The sequence below is a fragment of the Thamnophis sirtalis genome, unplaced genomic scaffold (genome assembly GCF_051295495.1).
Source record: "Thamnophis sirtalis isolate CommonGarterSnake01/CBP01778 unplaced genomic scaffold, rThaSir2_p1.2 scaffold_12, whole genome shotgun sequence".
NCBI classification, from domain to species: Eukaryota; Metazoa; Chordata; class Lepidosauria; order Squamata; family Natricidae; genus Thamnophis; species Thamnophis sirtalis.
Window position 1 is genome coordinate 43256367 of NW_028261392.1, and position 23389 is coordinate 43279755.

The window sequence follows — 23389 nt, forward strand, 5'->3', positions numbered from 1 at the left end:
GCCTTCTAAAGCCCTGCCCCCTCACCAAAATGGCCGTGCATACCCTTATGGAGGCTTTCAGAGAGTTCCTGGGGGGGGGGGGGGACTGGAGAGGGCAGAAATGAGCAAAAAATGGGCTGTTTCCCCCCCCTCCCCAGCCCACAGCAGTACTCTATAAGTCTCCATAAAGCTATGCATGCAATTTTTTTGACAAAAAACGGGCCATTTTTTGCTTGTTTTTGCCCCCCCCCCCACAGGTGCAGTCTGCAACCCCACCCCCCCAAGGCTATTCATGCCTTTTTTTGGAAAAAAAAAACAGGCCAGTTTTCGTGAAAAATGGGCCATTTTGGGGAGGTTTGCAGAGTGCAAAAACTTTTTTTCCTCCTTTTGGAAAGCTGTTTAACTGAGTGGTGAGAATTACATTGATCAAGTGCTGTGCCAGCAGAAACACCTATCTATCTACTGTATTTCTCTCTATCTCTATTTTTCTATCCCTCTACCTACCTATCTACACACACTCTCTCTCTCCCTACCTACCTACTGTATTTCTCTCTCTCTCCCCCTTTATCTACCTACCTACCTAACTGCCTACCTAACTACTCTCTCTCCCTACCTACCATATCTCTCTCTCTCTCTTCCTCTACCTACCTACCTACCTACACTCTTTCTCTTTCTCCCTACCTACCTACGGTATTTCTCTCTCTGTCTCTCTCTCTGTCTCTATCCCTTTATCTATCTACTCTCTCTCTCCCTACCTATCTTACTATATTTCTCTCTATTTCCCTCTATCACTCTATCTACTTACCTATCTATACTCACTCTATCTCTCTTTCTTTCTCTCTCTCTCCATCCCTTTATCTCCATCCCTACCTAACTACTCTCTCTCCCTACCTACCTACTGTATTTCTCTCTTTCCCTCCCTGTCTAGCCCTACTTTTTTTAAAAAAAAATTGCCTCTTCAAAATCTTGATGCATCTTATACTCCGAAAAATACAGTAAACAATATTCTATCTTCTTAAATAGTATAGGACAAAATCATCAATACTAAATGACCAATCGGAAAGAAGTGGACTATGGGTAGTCCTCATCTAATAACATTAAGACTTTAAACACCATCATTAAGCAACACAGTCACAAGTCAAATCCTGACTTTGCTAACTTGAAACATTCTAATATATTGTTTTGAGTCTAAAACTTAAAAGTACATTGTCCATCTAGTTATGTTTTCCATATGAATATCTTTTCTTTTCATATTCTAATCTATAAATCCTAATTTACCATGTAGAAATAAATATATCCTATTGTATTTATTAAAGGAGTCTGTGGCCTGATTCCTGTTTTATAGACTGTTCCTGCAGGACATGAGCCCTTGACTACTGCTCAAAAGAACAACAAAGACACTAATAATTAAATTCTTAAGAGCATAGTGGGGATAACTCAACATTTGTTTCTAGTGGAATATTTTCCAAGAAAATACAGGTAGTTGCACATATTAAATAAGAAATAAGTAACAAGTTAAAGTAATATTTATCATAATAAAATTGCTTTCAGAACAGGGTTTTCAGAGAAGATGGCATTTAAGGTTAGGGAGAAAGTATCATTACCAAAGAAAGATCTAAAGGGAAGACAAAACCGAAAGTCTATAAACTGAGCAGTGACCAAATATTTTTGTCTTTTTCAATAAGAGAAAAACATGTAACTCCTTTTCATAGCTCTAATTAGATTGGCTCCATCATCTAAGTAACATTCTTAGATTAGCGATCCGGATGTCTACCTTATAAGACCATTTTTAAAAGTATGGTGTTATTGGCTGTAATCCAATGTAATATTTTAAGACCTTTAATATTTAAAAAAAATAATTTGTTTTTTCAACTTTTGAATAAAACATTAGAAGTTGTTCAAAAGATATATATTACATTGCTACTAGCATCACTAGATTTGCATCTAACTATATTAATACTATAATACTAAAATTATAATGAAGGAATTCAAGAGCAAATTAAGTTTTCCTTAAACAGTAGGCCTAAAGATCAACCCTTTTCTTGAATTTGTTATTTTAAAATATTGTCTTGACTTATGTCTGTAATGAAGGTTACCCGTCATGCTCATAACTTGTGATAGTCATATGATTTTATCACTTTTTGTGTGGCAGTCATCAAGAGAATGCTGTTGTTAAGCGAATCAATGTTCACCATGCGTGCCATTTTGCTAAAAACTGGAAATAAATGACAGTTTTCAGCAAAGGCATCGTAAAATGTGGCGGCTGCAGGATGCTGCAAATGGTTTGTAAATGTGGCTATGTTGCTGAGTGCCCATAGTTAGATCACGTGACTGCAGCCATTACAACTTTGAATCAAAGATGTAAGTAGTCCCAAAATAGATCTACTGTTTTAATCCAATTGCCTGCACAATCATGAGATCCTATACCAGTGATGGCAAATCTTTTTGGCACTGAGTGCTGAAAAGGTCACGTCGGGCCTGCGCTCCAGAAAAGCCGAATTTCTGGGTTCTAGCAGGTATGCATACCCAATAATCAGCTGGCTAGTGAACATGCACAGGACGGTTTTTGGAACTGCTGCACACCCGAAGGGATCGCATTCCAGAAAAGCCAAACTTCCGGGTTCTGGCACGCATGCACACTTAACAATCAGCTGGCCAGTGCACATGTGTACACCAGTTTTTGCCACTGCTGTGCACACAAAGGACAGCTGATCATCACCCGTACATGCGCACCAGAAACCTAGAAGACAAACAGGCAAGGCTGCATGTGCCAGACGACATGGCTTTGTATGCCACTTTGGCCACACATGCCATGGGTTCGCCATCACGGCCCTATACCATTTCAGACAAATGGCTGTCCAATCTCTAATCCCATAAGAGCCTAAATAGACAGAAATATGCATGAGCGATTTTCTACAACAAATTTCATACCAAACATTCTTTTGCACAGCAAAGAATACTCAAGTAAATACATCATATATAGAATTTATTGTATAAAAGTCAAATACAATGCCTACATACATAAAAGAGCAGAAATGCTAGAGTATTCTGGTGCTTATATAACACAAAATAATGTAAATATTGTGAAATGGACCTAGGAAAATCATTTAAAAGTAAAGGCTACATTTAGCTATGAGAATTTATGCATTTAACCTAAACTCCCTACTTTGATGTCTCCCAAAGACCTTGTATAACAATTCTGATCATCTCTAGCCAGCACAGTTATAAGTAAACGGAATCATAGTCCAATATATTTTGAATGAATTACTTACCAAATTCCTTAGCTTTCTACAGAATATCTATGGCTATGTATTATAGTTTTTCATTATTATATCTGTAACCCAGCATTACTGTTACAGTTTACAGCAGCTTACATTATCTTCCAACCCTCAAGTTTCTACAACAACCCTATGAATTGGTTGGACTGGAGAGAGTAACTGGCCCAAAATCACCCAGCCAGCTTTCATGCTTAATGGAAGACTAGAACTCACAAGCGTCCTGGTTTCTAGATCAGTACAGTATTTCAATCATTATAGCAAACGTGCTCCAAATTTTACTATATTTTTTCACATTACTTGAAAATTGTTTTATGACTTAAAAATGCATTATAGTTTCAATTCCTTTACCTGTATTACTATACAACAATATATTCTGTAAATTATATTAAAAGTAATCTCCACTCTGTAAAGGGTGACTACAGAGCAGTTTCCCCAATGAATAGCCTACCATTGCACATCCAGCTAGAAAAAGCCCTACTTTAATTTAAAAATCTAACCTATAAAAGCAGATTCTGCTCTCAGTACGCTTGATAAACATCTCACATATTGCCCTCACATGTACTTATTGTGTAACTCACAGCATGCTAAAAAGTACAAAAAAATAATAAGGATTTCAAGAAGTTATGAGTCAGCAGATTTGTATTTTTAATCTATTACTTCCTTAGGCATAAACAAGAGACTTCATACAATATCATCTAATACTAACACTGGTTTTCTTGTCCACTTGCCAGGTTTAGTGTTACTACGTACAGCTGTAAACACATATTAGGTGTCAGTTTTGAGAATAGCAAAAGTACAATCACAATGAGTTAGACACTCGTTCTTAAATAGCCAAATCGATGTGATTGGAATTTTGTTTTTCTAAAACTCTGTGGCACAAGAATCTAATGTGATTAAAGAAAGTTGCTAAAATATGGAAACTGTATTACAAAATAATTACAATGTACTTCATTAATAAAAACTTTTGATTATAAGGTTTTCAGTTCCAACAGCAGCTTTGAATGATACCAAAACTACAGTTTAACACATATGAGAAATCTAAAAGACCATCTAAGGCAGTTTGGTTTAGTGGTTAAGGCACCATGCTTGAAGCTGGGAAATACATTTAAGAAATCAATAAATAATGTCTTGTACATCATTTAAGAATTTGACTGTTTTAAAGCTGAAGAAATTGTAATGATGTGTAATTAAAAAGCTATATCATAGCTTTTCCTGTAAACATTGTAAATATACATGTGAAAAATTAGCAAAAATATTACTGAATGTAGAAACATTTTGGAAAGGAGAGAATATTATCACTTGTTTATTTACTAAATTTATTTGCAACATTATCTACTGACTCTCACCAGCTTACAAGCTATATAGCACCATAACAGTTAAAAATACATAGTTGGAATAAAATATAAACAACAACAATAAAGATAAATCATTGCAGAACTATAGTAGTTTTTACAAATTTATCATTTTCTAAATAGATTATATAATTACTATGAAGCAGCCTACCAATTACATGAAGTCTACCTGTTTGCTGCTCACAATGCATTTTCATAAATATAGGTAAGCAAGAAATCATGGCAAACAGCAAAAGGTATGGTATACAGCAAAAGGGGAAGGTAATTAGTAAATTTAATAAATTGTTCAGATCTTATGTCATCAAAAAGAGTGCAAAAGAAAATTACTGTGGCAATGTATTTAATATGGGCTCCATAAAGGGCATATTCTACACACTAATTTGAACACAATTTCAGATATTGAAGTACATACCAAAATTTAAGACAGACTAATTTTAGATGCAATGTTTTAAATGTACACAAGTAGCATCAGACACTGGTAACAGTATTTTAAGGCATGTCTGAAAACTGTAAATGTTTGTAAGTTATTTTTACAGTAACTACAACAGTGTAAAAATATTACTGTATAACTAATATCCATATCTAATCACAAGAAGCTGGTCTGTAATAAAGTATTTGATTTGAAGAATGAAGGCCCAATAATGTAGATCAGTGCCTTATTTAACTAAGATCTTAAACTCTATTTACTGCACTTAACAGTTCCAATAAATACAGGTTCATTTAGTGACCATTTGAAATTACAATGGCACTGAAAAAAGTGACCTATAACCACTTTTTACACACAACCATTGCAGTAACCCCCTAGTTAAATGATCAAAATCCAGATACTTGGCAACTAGCTCATATTTATGACAGCTGCAGTGTTCCAGAGTCATGTGATCGCTTTTTGCAATTGTCTGACAAGCAAAGTCAATGGGGAAGACAGATTCATCTAACAACTGTGTTACTAACTTAACAACTGCAGTGATTCACTTAACAACTGTGGCAAGAAAGGTTGTAAATGGGGTAAAATTCACTTAACAAATGCCTCACAGCAATGTAAAATTTGGGCTCAATTGTGATCTAAGTCGATCTGTAAATAGATGACAGAAAAAAGACAGAATTATAGATAAAAAGATCTTTATATTAATATGATCAAATCAGAGCCCTCTGACTATACTAAATGTCATTCAAATTTGTACTTTAGTATGTATCATTTTAATATTTGTCACCAATATACACTTATACTTCCAATGTGATACCCAATTTCAGTTTAGTGCTGCACAATATTTTTAGTTTAGCACTTTATTTTCTCAAGTTGCAACATTTTATCTATTCTCATTACCACTGGGAAGTTTATTTTTTTCAAAAACTTCATATGAAAGGTCATTCACTAAAGTGCAACTTTAATGTAATGAAGAGCAGGAGGCCCAGTTATTTCTCCAGTTCTTTCTATGCAGACTTCAAAGTAGGATTATTTTTATCCCGGGCTGAAATAATGTCTCATTTATAAAGTTTCTAGATAATATTAAGAGGCATCTTGTCACTCCTGGTATTTATTTATGACAGGACCAAGGCTCTTGTCCTTTGCCCTTTACTTAAGAATAATTATTTTCTGATAATTCTGAAAACACCGAATTAAAGGAATCAAAATTGTAATTAAAATTCAGTACAATCCTGGACAAAGTTAACTGGAGTTACAGTCCTTTTTATTAAACAATAAGGCAGTTAAAATTACTGTAAAATTACTCATCTTATCTCTAAGGTTTGCATTCGTCTTAAAAAACTTCAACTCTTGTTCCTTGTTTTTTTTCCCCTATACAGTATCCTATGCACGTGAAGACCATCTGAAGCGTCCACGTGATGGTAGAAAGGAGGACTGTTATGTCATGCCACGTTGAGCAACCAGCAAATTTCCAATTTGGAGCGAGGACTCCACAAACAAAGCAATCATAGCCTGCCTGCTGGCTTTGTACTTTCCTTCTACAGCAGAAGGATATTCGTGCTTGCGTGTGCGCGTTTGCAGTTGGCAGTTTTCAGAATCTCAGTTACTAGCAAGGAGGCGGAAGAAACCACAGGTTAAACCGCACCCTCTAGCACTCCGTGCCCCGGCACACAACTGCGAGGCAATAGCGACACTCGGCTCCCGTCCTGCAAAAAGAGGGCAGACCTAATCCGCGGCCTTCTCTCGCCATCAACCGGACTGCCCAGCTGGCGAATGCAAAACAGCGGGCGTAAATTACGCACCCAGAAGCAGACCGTCCATGTCAAAGATCAGGTGAGTAACAGGCTGCGCCGACGGCGGGTGACACAAGGACGTAGCCATTGCGTTGCAAGCGCGATCTCCGCCAAGAGCAGAGCTTAGGCAGGACGCCCTTTCTGCCCATGCGCGCTACGGCGAAAAGAGGGACGTGGCTTCGGGGACGAGTCATGTGGACTTTCTCCGGACTGGCAGATTAACATTGTTTGGGGGGAGGGGGGGACGCAGCGAAGGGCACAAAATGGGTAGCGAGGGCGCGGAAAAAGTAGTAGTTTCCGCCGCACATGCGCTTTTGTTCCCTTTCAGCTGTTGAGGGTGGATGCTGAGACATATTTCTTCGCTTTCATGCGTGGGTTTTCTTACTCTTCTGGTAAAAAGCAGAGTCCCGGAGAGTCCTGTGAGGAAGGCAGCGGTGTGTTATTCAGCAGATAAAAAGCATGAATGATCTGCAGGTATTGCACTATATCTTAAAAAAAAAGCCGCAGGAATTGAATAAAGCTGCCTCGTTGGCTCTCTCTTTTCCAAAAGACTTCTAAGAAAACATTTTCGTTGGAAATCCAATCAGGCGTTTCACTCCCAAAAGCAGGAATGTAACCTACACCCACTGAGGATAGAAAAAGACATTCAGATAGGATTTAGCCCGAGATGGGAAACAAAAGAAATAGCATTAAAACTCCGTGTTGTTCTCCTATATAAGCATCGGAATCCCGGAGAACTCATCGCTTTGATCCTAAGGGCTTTATGGTATTAATTTACAAGCAATGGCAGTTTAAATTTGAAAAGTTCATTCTAAAAGGGAGGAATTTAAAAAACAAAAAATACTGGGGCATCGGGAGAAACTATCTTCCTTTTTGCAGGGAAGAAAGCTGGATATCGCTAGTAAGACTGCACTTTTTATTTCAAAGACCATTTCAAAGATGGAATATTTAGATCAGATTGGGGTTAACTGTGTGGGTGAATATGCCCTATTGCAGTGGTGGCGAGCCTATGGCACATGTGCCAGAGGTGGCACTAAGAGCCTCTCTGTGGGCATTTGCCCCGTCTCCCCAGCCCATTTTCATCACATTTCTCCTTTGTGTTGCATTTCTCGCTGTTGTTTGCAGGGAAACAAACGTTTGTGGGACTAAAAAAAGCAAAACAGCATTCTGCCTGGCCTGTTGACTGCTCTTGCAGCGCCTTGCGCAGCACAGTGAAATGTAGCGCACTTCACAATGGGGGAGATGGGTTTCCCTCCTCATGGATCCCATTACAACACAGAGCCACAAAGCCACCCTGTGTCATCTCGGCTCATTCTCACTTGCCGGATGTCAGTTGGTTTTCCTGCAGAACTGCTGGTGTTGGGATGCTCCGCCTCCCCATTGGTTTTCGGTGCACTGGTCCTTGGCTCCTTGTCCCCGAACATCAGATTTCCCACCACCCTGGGAGAGAGGTGTGAGAAAGGGAGGGAGGGAAAAAGATAGAGGGAAGAGAGAGAGAGAAACAGGCAGAAAGAGAGGGAGAGAAAGGAGGGAAGAGAGGGAGGGAAAGTTTTTCTTTTTTATTGTTGCTAAACGTAATATTTCAAAAGCAGGAAAAAAACAAAGGGACATAAAAGTGCATTTATTATTTTTTTTAGAACAATTAGCTGAACCCTGCCTTGTTTATAATTATTTTAGGTAGTAAAACCTCATTATTCAGGTTAAATTGCCGTGTTGGCACTTTGAGATAAATAAGTGGGTTTTGAGTTGCAGTTTGTTTTAAGGATTGGGTGGATGGAAACGCAGGAGCCATGGATGTGCAAGAACAAGATCTTTATTTAGAAGAAAGATGACAGCGATTCAAACCTTTCACAAAACGCGCCCAGTATTTATAGTAATTGTAACACTTATAGTAACCAATCAGGGGCCGGGTACTGCACAGCAACTGCTGATGCAGTACCTCGGCCAATCAGGGAAGATTAGCTGTTAAGGAAGGCTAGCAACAGCCTCTGCTGCGTCCTAGCCAATCAGGGCGCAGCAGAGCTGTTGCTGGCCCTTTTGCATGTTTCAGAATACATAACACCTTGGGCACTCAGTCTCTAAAAGGTTCACCATCACTGCCCTATTGTTTTGTTTGTACCCGTATGTACTTGTATATTTATATTAGAGTTATATTTGGATATGATCAAATGATTAAATCAATAAAGTTTTTTCTATCCTATAATATATAGTGCACCCATAAAGCTCTGGCCATCTTGGTTCTATTACATCTCTTTGAAGTATTGGGTACCATCTATCCAAGTATCTGTTTTGGGGGTGTCCTTGGGAGACAGAACGAAGATTCTCAGACTAGGCAAATGGGCAGATGAGAAACTGAGCCCACAAAAAAAATGGGGGTATGGAAAACATTTCAAAAGTGACAGTTCTTAGTTCCTTGGACTGGAAATAAATATATAAATTATTTGTGGTAGAATGGATTTGAAATCAGCTTTTGATTTTATTGACCCAAAATAAGATAAAATATAATATATAATATGAAATACTATTCCATCAGTTAAGTTTCTACTAGATCTAATGAAACTTTATGAGAACAACATGCAGATTTATTACGGTTGTCAAGGGCATGTATGTGTTTGTATAATTTCAAAGGAAGCAAGATTTTTCCTTCAATCAAAGCCATTTCCCTTAGGGCAAGAAAGATGTAAATTTAGGAAATTATCAGAACTAATTAACCTTTCTTAAAACTACTATATAGTGGCATAACATTATTACTTATTTTGTTAATTAACTATTTTATGAATGCATGCATGTAAAAAGGCCTGCCTATGGCGTATATGAATTTGCATCCCACCTACCAACAAAATTCTAGGCAATTAACATTTCAGAACAAAAAAGAAAATGTGAAAATACCAAATACCATGTAACAATGTTAATAATAGTAATGGTAAAGGTAATATTCATGTTTTTTTCTTCATCTCTGAAGATTTAAGTTAAAGATTAGAGTGTTAATAATCCCTGGCAATATTGTATAAATTTCATAGTACTCAAATAACATAGTGTACTATTTGTTTAATACATAAATATGTACAACACAGTAAGATATAGAAAGAAAGAGGAGGGAGATAGAGAGAAAGAACGGGAGGGAGGACTATCTTAAACACCTATTGGAAAAAATACACTCCTTTCTGAAATGTCATCAGGAAATGGAACATCCTAATCTTAGATAGAATGGAAGTTGTTCCAGAATGTTGGAACTCTTACCACCATCTTGCTGAGTTACTGAGTATAAACATCCCCTGTATTTTTTAAGGAGAATAGTCTCTGCTTGTCCTTCCTCCCCCCTCCCCCTCTCTCCCTCCCTCCCCCCTCTCTTTTTTTATATCTTTCTGTGTTGTACATATTTATGTATAAAACAAGTAAATCTTCAGAGATGAAGAAAAAATCATGAGCATTACCTTTCATATCTAAAATATAAATATTGATAAGTATAGAATTCTTTAAATTTTGCATAAATAAATGCAACTTACATCATATTTGTTATGCAATAAAGATTTCTGTTTAACTCAATGCTTAAGTGTCCACTGTATTGTTACTAGTTATTCTTGTTTCTGCCTATTAAAGACCAAACAAAATATAGAACAAGAAAATCAGAAAAAGTTTTAGAAATTTTTTATATGCCCTCTCAGTCATAATAAAGGAGATGGCCGGGATATGCCTGTGGCAGTAGAGTTTTACATGTAATAGCGAGCACTTTATTTGCATTTGCGAACCAACTGGCAGCCACTGCATCTCCTACATATCAATATTGTGCTGGTTTGTCAGCAATTGCACAACTATATTTGCCAATTCAAGCCAGTCCTATGTACAATAGATCAACTATGGAATGTTTAAAATTATGAGTATCTGTGGCCAAATCACTCCATAAGGACTGTCATTACATTTTATGCTCAGCTCAGGATGATCTTTTGTAGATAAGAGTTTAGAGTTTAGAGTTTTAGAGTTTTATTATTATTTATAGGCCGCCCTTTTCCCTGAGGGGACTCAGGGCGGCTTACAAAATATAGGGAAGGGGGTACAAAACAGTAAACATGAAACAATACATGAGTAAAAATAATACACAACATTCATTCATCATTCGGGTGGGGACAGATTACAATCTTTATCCCCAGGCCTGACGGGATAGCCAGGACTTGAGGGCTGTGCGGAAGGTCTGGACGGTGGTGAGGGTACGAATCTCCACGGGGAGGTCGTTCCAAAGGGTCGGAGCTACTACTGAAAAGGCTCTCCTCCGCGTGGTTGCCAGTCGACACTGACTGGCAGATGGAACTCGGAGGAGGCCTAATCTATGCGATCTAATAGGTCGCAGGGAGGTAATTGGCAGGAGGCGGTCTCTCAAGTACGCAGATCCACTACCATGAAGGGCTTTATGGGTGGTAAGTAGCACCTTGAAGCGCACCCGGAGATCAACAGGTAGCCAGCGCAGCTCGCGGAGGATAGGTGTTATGTGGGCGAACCGAGGTGCACCCACAATCACTCGTGCGGCCGCATTCTGGACTAGCTGAAGTCGCCGGATGCTCTTCAAGGGCAGCCCCATGTAGAGCACGTTGCAGTATTCCAGCCTAGAGGTCACAAGGGTCCGAGTGACTGTTGTGAGGGCCTCCCGGTTCAGGTAGGGTCGCAACTGGCGCACCAGGCGAACCTGGGCAAATGCCCCCCTGGTCACAGCTGTCAGATGATGGTCGAAGGTCAGCTGTGGGTCCAGGAGGACTCCCAAGTTGCGAACCCTGTCTGAGGGGTGTAGAATTTGACCCCCCCCAGCCTGAGTGTTGGAATACTAGCCGAATTATTGGGAGGGAAACACAACAGCCACTCGGTCTTCTCCGGGTTGAGTACAAGCTTGTTAGCCCTCATCCAGTCCCTAACGATAAGATAAATAAAGCAACTGCTGATAATCTGTGAGATACATAATGCATCTTAGGGGAAACTATTTTTTCTGTTTCCTTCTAGTTGTAGCAACCAACTAACCAACTCATGGTGACCACAAGAAAAGAATTATAGAAATGTGCTCCATCATGAGGTGACTTTCCAACTCAGAAGTTAAGACCAGCTCCAAGTGCAGCCTCTTATTTTACCACCATTATTTTGGTTTTATTATATGGTTTTATTATTAAGGTTTTAGTTTTCTACTTGCTTATCAAGAATAACCCGAAGTGAATATTAATGTACAGAGCTGCACTATTTAAGTATATGTTTTATTTCAATTTACGTTCAAATGTAAATCTTTTCACTTAACTGCCAAACATTTTAATATAAGATATTGCTTAAAAGTAGGTAGATTGATTTTATTATTATATTTATATGCCGCCCTTTCCCCCCGGAGGGGACTCAGATTGCTAGCTTTGGCTAAAATACCCTCATAATACTTTCTGATTCCAGCCATCATCCTTATAGCGTTTGAGAAATGATTTTTCTGAATTGACTTGTGATACCATTACCCTTTCTTTGAATTCTCTACCCTCTGTTAAAAAAAAAAACGTAGCTCTGCATTCAAAAGATCCATTGGTTAGAAAGTATTACTTTTATACTCCTTACCTTATGACAACATGCATAATAAAGGAGTATTTGTCAGGCCTATCCCAAATTTTTAAATATGCCAATAGTGCAATACTATTTAGCTTCATATTTAAGTACATTATTGTAAACAAAAATCATACTAAGTGGACAAGATTTGAATCTATAAGAGTACTGGAAATATGATATAATGCTGGAAAAGGCATTAAAGGGAACTGAGTATGATAGCTGTTGAAATCTAGAGGAAAAACCAGTGGGATTACTAAGAGTAGTATTTTCCTGCTGTGAAGTTCTTATTTCTTCTTCAACGTTTAAGCCATTGAAAACTCAAAAAGAATATCTTCAAGAAATGTGTAATTTTTATTTGGAGATTGCTTTTCTGTGAAGTGGCTAACATTTCCTCTGCAGCAAACTTGAAGTTCTAAAATAAGCTCCTTAAATAAATATATTACATAATATTGTTAGATTTGTAATTTGACCTAACTAATGTTCAAAACAGGAAGTAAGCATTCATATCTTACTGGGTGGCTTGTTTGACTTGGATTTTTAAAAAAAACAATCTTCCTTGAACAGAGCTGCTGAAAGAAACTAATGAAAGGAAAGTAAATATACTGTATTGAGGTTGACTGTTAATGGATATAATAAAACAGATCAACAAAATGAGTGACAAAAAGGAACAGATAGATACAAATTAAAAAATTCTGAATGAAATATGTACTTAGCTACAATTTAAATAATTATATAGCTATATTTAATCTTTGTTTTAAAATTATTGGACAAAGCCAGTAATAAGACAGCCAAAATATATTCAGATTCACATATTTGAACAGTAAAATGAAACTGCATTGAATGTGTATATTTCTATATGGTTTTGTGAGATTCAGTTATCACAGATGAATGAAGGCAAATATACGTGTCCCATCATAGTGTTGCAGGATCCAATCAGAGTTCTTCATTGAAAACAGAGATTTAGTCTTCTGAGCTTTCAGACTCATAGGAGACTCCATCCTCAGGAAACTTCTTTCTCACCAGAAGGTGAGAGAGAATATTCTGGTGAGAGAGAAATGCCCTGAGGATGGGCTCCAGTACAAGTCTGAAAGCTCTGAAGACTAAATCTCTGGCCCAATGAGCAACCCAGATTGGATCCAGCGATCTATCATAGAGCCATAGAGTTGAAAGATATCTAGGACATGATTTCATCACTAGAGCTGAAGAGCTTTCTGGTGTCTACTAAAATATACTAGTGAATGACCATAAAGGTGCAATAAGTAAGAGTGTTGTTTCTATACAAATAACTGTGGGACACCCCCCCCCCCAGCCGAAGAATGAAATATTTTGAGGAATATTAAAAAGGCAGAATATTATATTTCCCTAAATATTAAGTCTTTCTTAATAGCCTCAGCAGATATTTTCTGCCAATTAAGAAATATTGGGCCAGCCTATTTAAAAACCAGCCCCAATCTCCCTGCCCCTAAGCAGAAACTGAGGAGGTCACCTTTTAGAAATGCAGATTTGTTAATCCATTCAAGACAGAACATTTTGAAACAAAGTCAGAATGGTAGGATTAGAAGCAGCCCAGAGCAGTCCAAACTTCAACTGGGAGCTCAGATAAACAATAAGGCAGAGGTTAACTAGATTAGCTAAGACAAGCACCTAGGATTTGCATTTCCTTTTGCTTATATTTACTTATTTATTTGTTTATTGGAATTTGTCAAACAAAAACAAGAGCAAGAATAAGAGAATAAAAATACAATGACAGGGACAATAGGCACATTAGTGCACTTATGCACACCCCCTCTAGTGACCACAAGTATGAAGTAACGTCCACAGAAGTCATTTTGTGACTAAAACTGAAAATTTGTAGCTGAGACAACTGAATCAGGTAGAGCCAGCTATGACCTAGACATAACCCCTACATGGTCCCATAGGAATCTGACAACAGCCAATAGAATATTAAAGGACATGTTCTTGCTCAAATACAAAGCCCAAAGAAGGTATTTAAAAACCCCATTTTGTCAGCTGCACTAGAACCATAAATGTTGGTGGTTCTGTTCATCATTAAACCATCTTTCCAATCAGCCTCCATGTTTCCAGTGTCTCTCTTCCAGCTTGGAACTGAACAAGGTGGATATTTTTTCCAACACAGCAATTTTTCAATTTTGGTATAATTTAATTCAATTTTAATTGAATGTAACATCAAAGTCTGTGGTATATTCATTTTAGAATCAGAATTTATAAATGAATACGGTATATTCATTGTAGAAGTTCTTTAAACTGAGAATGGTAATCCTTGACACACTTATACTAGTTTTTTTTGTGTGAACAATTATCAGTTGTTCTTTGAGAGTGCTTACAGTTTGTCAACAAATCTCAGCTCTTTAAACACTTAAACCCATATTCAACACTTAGCTGGATTTAGTGGGAGATTTTCAGATGTGAATCAACTTGATTAAATTGCTTATTGCAGATAAACTTGTAGCCTTAAATTGATTCTCCAGATCTGTGCTAAGAGATTAGAGTCTCCAAAGTTTAAACTATAAAATGTATCCTCCCATAGTTCCAGCTTAACAGATATGTTTTATTTAAAAATATTTAACAATAATAGAGCATATTAGATATATAAACACACACATATTCATTTTTCTCTCCTAAGTGGCACATCACCAGTACTCTGTGCTTGTCCTATTATTATGAGTCTTATATACATTTTATTTAAAAAGCTACATTTTAGAAAAATACATATGTGCATGGAAGATAATTACTGAGGTTGTGCAATTATTATATTCTTAGATATCCATTAGTAATAGAAGGCATTGATGTTCATTGTATGTGTGTATGCATGTATATATAAATAAATATGTACGTACATATGTATGTATTTATTTATTTATTTATTTATTTATTTGATAGCTATCAAATTTAGGTACTACTCATCTCAGTTTCATATATGTGTGCGTGTCTGTGTGTTGCATTTGTGCTGATAAATAAATAAATAAAGGGACACTAGAGAGTGTGTGTGTGTGTATATGTATGTGTGTGTGTATGTATGTATGTATGTATATATATATACACACACATACATACACACACACATAATACATATACACATACATACACACACATACATACACATACATACATATTTACATAATAGCTCTCTAACCTGATTTCAGTCTCACTGCATTACCTCTTTCTCTATTTTATTCCCTTTCTAAATCTATAAATATCAGGTGTTTCTTTTTCTCACTACTTTTGTTTATGGGTACTCAAGGACATTGTGGCATTTCCATTTCTTCATTGGATATTGCTGATAACTTCTTCCCCACTATGAGTCGTGGTGGCACAGTGGGTACAGTACAGTACTGCAGACTACTTCTGTTGACTGCCAGCTGCCTGCAATTTGGCAATTCAAATCTCACTAGGCTCAAGGTTGACTCAGCCTTCCGTCCTTTTGAGCTGGGTAAAAGGAAGAGCCAAATTGTTGGGGACACTATGCTGACTCTAAACCACTTAGAGAGTGCTGTAAAGCACTGCAAAGTGGTATATAAGTCTAAGTGCTATTGTTATTTTAGGCCTATCTATCTTTCCTTCTTACAGACTCTCTTCCATCTACAGTATTCCACCTCTTTGCCTATTCTTGAATTCCCCTTCTCATCTATGGATGGAATTTTTTTAAAAAAATGGTCAATAAACTTGGTATCTAGCTTTTTAAAATGATTCGGTGGAGGACATATCTGGTATAAAGCCAAATATGATCTCCAACAGCAGTGAAAGAGACACTTTCTTTTCATTAGTAGAACACTTTTCGGAAGCCTTTGTGTTGTGGCCCAGCAGGTGCCGTTGGAGCTGCCACCAGACTCCGACAGCGAGGGGCCCTCTGAGTCGGCTCTGGAGGAGGTGGAGGATCCTGGACAGGGTTCCGACTCCGAGCAGGGTGCAGAGAGACCGGTTGGCCACCAGGTGGCACCTGAGCCTTGGACCAGTGGGGAGGAGACAAGGGAGAGTGATCCAGAAGCCAGCAGTGAGTTGTTCCTGGATGCACGCCATCGAAGAGCTACTTGGCGTCAGAAGCAATTACACAATTACAGGAGGTAATTGCGCTCAGCTGATGGTTATTAGGCTCCTCTCCAGACTATAAAAAAGACTGCTTGTGACACGCCCTTCTTGCAGAAGTCAATGCATTCACTAAAGAGAATATAACTAACTTGGCAGGCTGGATTGCTGCCAAGGTTTGTCTGAATTGCTGCCAAGGTTTGTCAGCCAAGGTCCTTATCTGTTTGTTTGCTTGGCTTTCAGCCACCGAGATTCTAGTCTTGTGATTAAAGGACATTCTAATTAAGCCCATCTCGGCTTTCGTTATTGGATGGAGGAGGGGGGTCAGAACACCTTTGTATGATTAATGTTTTCTTAAAGAGGTAGTTCTTGGCAAAAATGGGCAGATCAAGATTTGTTCAGAAGTAGGTGGAAATGGAAATTGTAGCCGGCCTGAAATGGTGATATCTGAATAGAGATAAAAGTGGATTGTTATAAGTGAATTCAGCAGTTGTGCTTTTCTTGTAGGGAGGTTAAGTTTATTTTTTGTTTGTTCATTGTAAAAGCTATTATATTGCTTTAGGTAACTTGATGCTTAGCCAAAAAAAATGGGAAATATGAACCTCAATAATATAAGAGCAATAATTTGAGTAAGAGGAAAACAATCAGATAAGCATTTATGCAAAAAAGGGCATTAAATATGTAAAATAACATAAAATAGTTCTGATGCAGTATAATAAGGCAGATTATTTGCATTCCTCCTCCTCTTATACCTCTACAACAATAGTTGAGCCAAGAAATTGGAAGGCTGTAGGTATCATACTTTCCTGCCTCCATGATCTTCATATCCTCGCTCCTTTGAGATCATCACTTTGCACTTTCTATTGCTACCATCCATCTTCATAGAATGCATCATATGGTATCCACCTACCATACAGCAAGAGAGAGGGATGGAACTATCATAACTTGTGCTGTCTACTTCAACAAAAGTTGACATAATTTTTGTACTGCCAATACTTGGCCATGGGTTCATAGAATTAACTTTTCTTTCTACCTCAACTTTAGAGATAGACTAATTTCACAAGAGATCAATAAAATAATTTTAATTAAAAAGAAGGAAAATATAAACAACCTTTTAAACAAAATTCAAATATTTATTGTTGAAAAAGATTGGTCAGATGATGACCAGCCACTTATAAAGAATATGTAGGGTTTTAGACTATTTTTTCAACTTGGCAATTTTAAGATCTGTGGACTTCAACTTCCAGAATTCTACAGTCAGCCATGCTGAAAAAAACATTATAAGATGGATATTATAAGATGATTCCACAAAGAAAATTCGCTATTTTGGAAGTATAAATTAAAATAATTCCCAACTTTGAAAATTAGGGAAATATCATCAGATTTCCATGCACAAAAATAAAATAGGAATTCTTATTGTAAGTTCTTCATTACACTCATTATTTATTATTATTTTTTCTTACTCTTTTTTAATATATTTTTTTCCAAAACAAACACAACACATAAAATCTTCCTTCCTTACATACTGTAGAAAGTGTATCAGTTGGTTACAAAAGGTTTTTGTGCATCTCTTCCACACTCATCAAACATAATTCTTATTAACTCAAGTATTTTAACTCAAATATTTATACATGTTACCCTTGTACCTCCATTTATATTTGACCATAATTATTTAAACATCCTTCATCATAAAATATACCTAAATTTAATACATAACCACATACTGGCATTTCATTTAATATTTCTAAAATCCTCCAATAACACTGAATCCTTATGTCCTGTTCTAGCTAAACATCCATAATATTTAATAACAGACTTTTCTAATCCTCCTTTCCAAATCACTGTTAGCAATTTTCATCTAGTTTCCTTATATTATACTCATATATATGTATATAGGTTGTCATCATTATCACTCCTTTATTTGACTATATCCTGTATCATAACATTTACCCCTAATAATCAAAGCTTAACTGTATCTAACTTAATTTTTTTATTAACTTTTATATATAATCCAAAAGGATTTCTAATCTTCCCTTCATGGGTACCATTCAATATTCATATCTAATTATTACTTATCATAACACTACACATTTTATACATTATTATTATCAATTATTTGTTTAATTATATCTATTATTACTAAATTTCACTAAGTTTAGCTAGTTTTAAGTTATATTCTTCCATCTATCAACCTGTATCTTTCCAATAACAAAACCATCTTATATCTTCTGCTATAGTATTTTAATTCAGATATTTATACATGTTACCCTTATACCTCCAATTTTTATTTGACTATAATTGTTTGAACGTCCATCATAAAATATACCTAGATTTAATACATAACCACATACTGGCGTTTCATTTAATATTTCTAAACTCCTCCAATAGCACTGAATCCTTATGACCTATTCTAGCTAAACTTCCATAATATTTAGTAACAAATTTTTCTAATCCTCCTTCTGAGATCATTTTTGCAATTTTCATCCAGATTCCTTATATTGTACCCATACATATATATATCATATATATATATATATATATATATATATATATATATATATATATATATATATATATATATATATATATATATATATATATATATATATATATATATATATATATATATATATATATATATATATATCATAAAATATACCTAGATTTAATACATAACCACATACTGGCGTTTCATTTAATATTTCTAAACTCCTCCAATAGCACTGAATCCTTATGACCTATTCTAGCTAAACTTCCATAATATTTAGTAACAAATTTTTTTTGGTTGTCATCCAAAGGTTGTCATCATTATCTCTCTTTATTTGACTATATCCTGTATCATAACATTTCCCCCCTAATAATCAAAACTTAACTATATCTAATTTAGTTCTTTTTATTAACCTTTGTATATAATCCAAAAGGATTTCTAATCATCCTTTCATGAGTGCCATTCACTATTCATATCCAATTATTACTTATCATAACACAACACATTGTATACATTATTATCATTATCAATTATTTATTTAATTATATCTATTATTACTAAGTTTCACTAAGTTTAACTAGTTTTAAGTTACATTCTTCCATCTATCAACGTGTATCTTTCCAATAACAAAACAATCTCATATCTTCTGCCATTTGTGGTATCAATCCTCTAGTCATCTTCTTGATCAGCTTTGTATGGACTTCTCTTAGCTCTTACAAGCTCTTCCTTGCTTGTAAGATCTCTCATATAATCTTGATGCCCTCTTTCTGTTTCCTTGTTCAGTTTATCTTTGATTGTCAGCAGTGTTATCAAAACTTTTGCTAGTGGAATTTCTTTCTTTAGGTTCTTTAGGTCTTCTTCTATATCTTGGCCCTTGAAGTAGATTTCCTCTCTGTTTAATTCCTCTTTCTGTATTCCATTCTTTCCATTTTCAGGAACAAACCAATTACCATAGATATCAGCAGGTTTGGTCTCTTTATATTCATTTTCCACTTCGGTGTTTTGAGTTTCAATCACCCCATTTGATGAACATTTTCAATTTTTTCATCATATTTTCTTGTTATGTGCTCAAGTATTCCAATTGTTTCTCTTCTTTATTTAATAATTTCTGTAGTTCTGAAAGTATATCTTGCAAAGTCAAGACCTCTATTTTTTCTGGGTATTGTGTCATTCTTGACAAACACAGCAACCTTAGCTTAAAAGATTTCTCCTCTCTGATCAAATTTCAAAGGGACATCTGTGCGTTCTTTTATCAGCGTGTAGCCAAAACAAGGCCTTGGGGCGCCAAGTCAGCAATCCATGAAAGAAAAGAAAAGAAGAAATGTTCTGTTTTAAATATTCAAAGAGTATTCTACTACTTTTAAGAGCGTAAACACTCTTAAAGAGTTTCTTTTTGTATATAGCCACAAGGATAAAGAGGAAAACTTTAATATGTGAATTACAGAGAGTCACAAAGAGAGAAGAAAACTTAGTCCATCCGTTTCAAAAAGCTTGCATAGATTTGATCCATGTAAATAACATTTAAAAAGTAAGATAACCACTGTCCAAAACCATTCCAAATTCAATTCCGCCGCTTGGTTCTTCTATTCTGTAATTTAAATTGGTTTTTGAGTTTTTATAGGCAGACTATTTTTTAAAACAATAAAAATTCCTCACCAGCTGAAAACACTTTTTCTTTCCATATCCTTCCGTTTTGAGCCTCCCTGACTTTGTCAGCCTTGTGGCTTGAATTTTTGTCACCAGCTTGAAGATCTTCTTTTGCTTCTTTTGAGGATTTTGCGATATCCCCGAGATCAGCAAGACGTATTCTTCCTGTTCACCGTCTCTTCGGGATAGTTTAGGTTCGTTGGGACCCCCCAATGGCAAAAGTATTGGCTGTGGTCTCAGGGCATTGAGACCACACAACCATCTCATTACGACATTGGCTCCTCCCCCCACTTTTTTTTCTTACTCTTGAAATGGATGTTTCCTCTGCTTCAATCACCTCGGCTTCCTGACTTTTTGAAAATTCCTCTTTAATCAGTGCCTGGAATTAAATAATATTACTTCTGTACTTTCCCCAATTTCAATTCTCAGCTTTGAATTCTTCTTTTTCTTTTTGCAGCAGAGAAAGGGGCATTTTAATAAAAACAGAAATGTTCTATTAACTGACATACATTAATATTTCCTCCTTCATGAATGAAAGATTGAAAGAACTCAAGAAGAAGGAAGAAAAAACCAGATCCACCTTTTGCTCTGCTTGAGCAAAAAGAAACCATGCATGCATTGGAAATGCTAAAACACTCATTATCAACAGCTGCTTTTGGCTTTAAAATACTAAAAACTTTAATTCCATAAATTGTGAAGAATCAAGAAAATTATGACAAATTAAAATATATATAATTCTTTCTCCGTCCATCAGACCATCAGTCTAGAAAAAGAAATCAGAATTGTATAACTGGATGATAAGGAAAGGGATAATGATATGCTCAGCACTTCATTAGCTCCTATAATGGGCTACACACATTGGTGATACAAACTTTCTCAGAAGGGAGAGAGTCCTTATATGCTTAACAGATAAGGCTAATTGATGAAGGTAAGTTGCCTTTTAAATAAAAAGCAAATGACAAAGAGAAGAAAATCTTGCAATTAGTCTGGCTGCCTATTTGGCGTATTAGGGCCACGCTTAATAGTACTGTAGTGTGGAGTGGAACTTCTAATTCATTACCAGAAGAGGATAGGCCTAGAAATGTAACAACCTTTTGAAGCGAGATAAACGTTGTATATGTGAAGAAAGAAAAAAATGCTTTCATTTCAGAACTAAATAATTAAAGGAAGGCTGCTTGGAATTGCAATAGCAGCTAACCCTTAATTCTCCCACAGAGGATTTAATGGAGTTAACAGCATCATAATATATTAATATACTACAGTGGCCTTGGATCTGAATTACCCACCTGCAAAATGCAGCATGAAGAAACTAGGTATCTAGAATATCATCACTAACTGAGGAGGAAAAGAAGAGTGCAAGATTTGCATCTTGAGCTGGAATGTTGCAGGATGGCATTACACCTGCAAGGAAGATTCCTTTCTCAACTTTGTATCTTACTATGGTATATTATGGATCCAGGAAACTTTATTCAAAAATGAGATAGTATGCATGTTTATAAGCTCAATCTTAAAGCAGAAACAGAACAAGGTGAAGAGTGACAATGGTCTGATCCCACTATTCTGAATGTGAGGCTTATTAGATCTTCTATCTATAAGCAATATCAATAGTGGATATTTTATCTATAAAATGCTCTGAATGATTTATACATTCCTTCAATGGGATTGTCTTCACCCTTCATGCTGAGTTGGAAATCTATTTATGAATTGGGGACTTGTTCATTTATAATGAACACTATTGATTTTAATACTTGTGTAAGAACTGATGGTGAGCCATTATATGCTAGATTTCAGAGCTGCTTTCTTGCCTCTGAAATAAATCAAATGGTCAAAGAATATGCAGTCAAACTGCATATTCTGCGCGACTTCCTGTGGGAGGAGCCTGTCGCCGAAGGAGCTCAACGGAGCCCCTCTCAGAGTTCTGGTCTGTATATCTAATTAAGATCAATAGATATCACCCCTTTCTGGCAGAAAGGGGCAGGCAGAAGCTCAGGTGCTAGGATTTATTCGTAGTTCACAGCCCCCTTTCTTTTTTCTTTTTGGGCTGCGAACGGAGAAGAGATCCAGCGTAACTGAGCTTTTATCTCCAGCCAGTTCCTCGCAGCTGCCTTTTTGCAGCCCTAGACAGGCGACCCCCCCACTCAGGACAATGATAAATTGTTTAAAGCAACTTAAGGCTAACACGAGCGGGTCTCACTCCTGTGATGTTTTTTTTTTATAACTATCTAAACACCAGCCTGGTTTTTCCTTTGAAACTTCTTTGTGCAATTGGGATACAAAATGGCGTTTTTACTGTGTTGGTGATTGATGACGTAATTAACCGGCTTTATCTCCCCGGAGACTGCTACTCATTAACAAGCAAAATCCACAAACAATTTATTGAGAACTGACCAGGTGAAGACACTGTTTATCTGTTTATTCTCAGCTTTTATCTATAATGCCTCCCAGGTCTAAGCAGGCAAAAAAATCCCCCCCGCACGTGCTTAAAGAACTTGTTAGTAAATCTCTGTCTTTGTCTCCGACACCACCTACTGGAGATTCCTTGACACAGGAGCTTTTCTTTCAAATAATTAATGACTTTAAACAAGAAATTAAAGAATTTGTGCTGGATTTATGCGACAAAATACAGACTAAAATTGCCCAAATAAAGGCGGATATGTTTGAAGTTACGTCTACTTTGACAGATTATATCGAAGAAATGGAGACTAAACTGGAAACTTTGGAGGAGGCTAATTTTAATTTGACTTCTAATATCCAAGCATTACAACAAGAGATTAGAGATACTCAAACACAACTTACAATGATAAATTATAACAGAAAGGCGTCTG

At 36.4% G+C, this 23389-nt stretch overlaps 2 protein-coding genes across 4 annotated transcripts in view; one reads left to right on the forward strand and one right to left on the reverse strand.

Annotated features, from left to right (window-relative positions):
• PUDP (pseudouridine 5'-phosphatase) overlaps positions 1-6994 on the reverse strand; it is a 78772-nt gene extending 71778 nt beyond the window's left edge. The window contains exon 1 of the mRNA XM_014064066.2: positions 6836-6994. Within this exon, the coding sequence (XP_013919541.2) occupies positions 6836-6914 (79 nt within the window). The 5' untranslated portion in view covers positions 6915-6994. The remainder of the gene's footprint in view (positions 1-6835) is intronic.
• The window catches only part of STS (steroid sulfatase), a 132618-nt gene continuing 115748 nt past the window's right edge, over positions 6520-23389 (forward strand). For all 3 annotated transcript variants that reach the window (XM_087726691.1, XM_087726693.1, XM_087726692.1), the window contains exon 1: positions 6520-6866. Coding sequence is in view for 1 of the 3 variants with exons in the window: in XM_087726692.1 (XP_087582818.1) it covers positions 6853-6866 (14 nt within the window). In the remaining 2 variants the exon portion in view is untranslated. The remainder of the gene's footprint in view (positions 6867-23389) is intronic.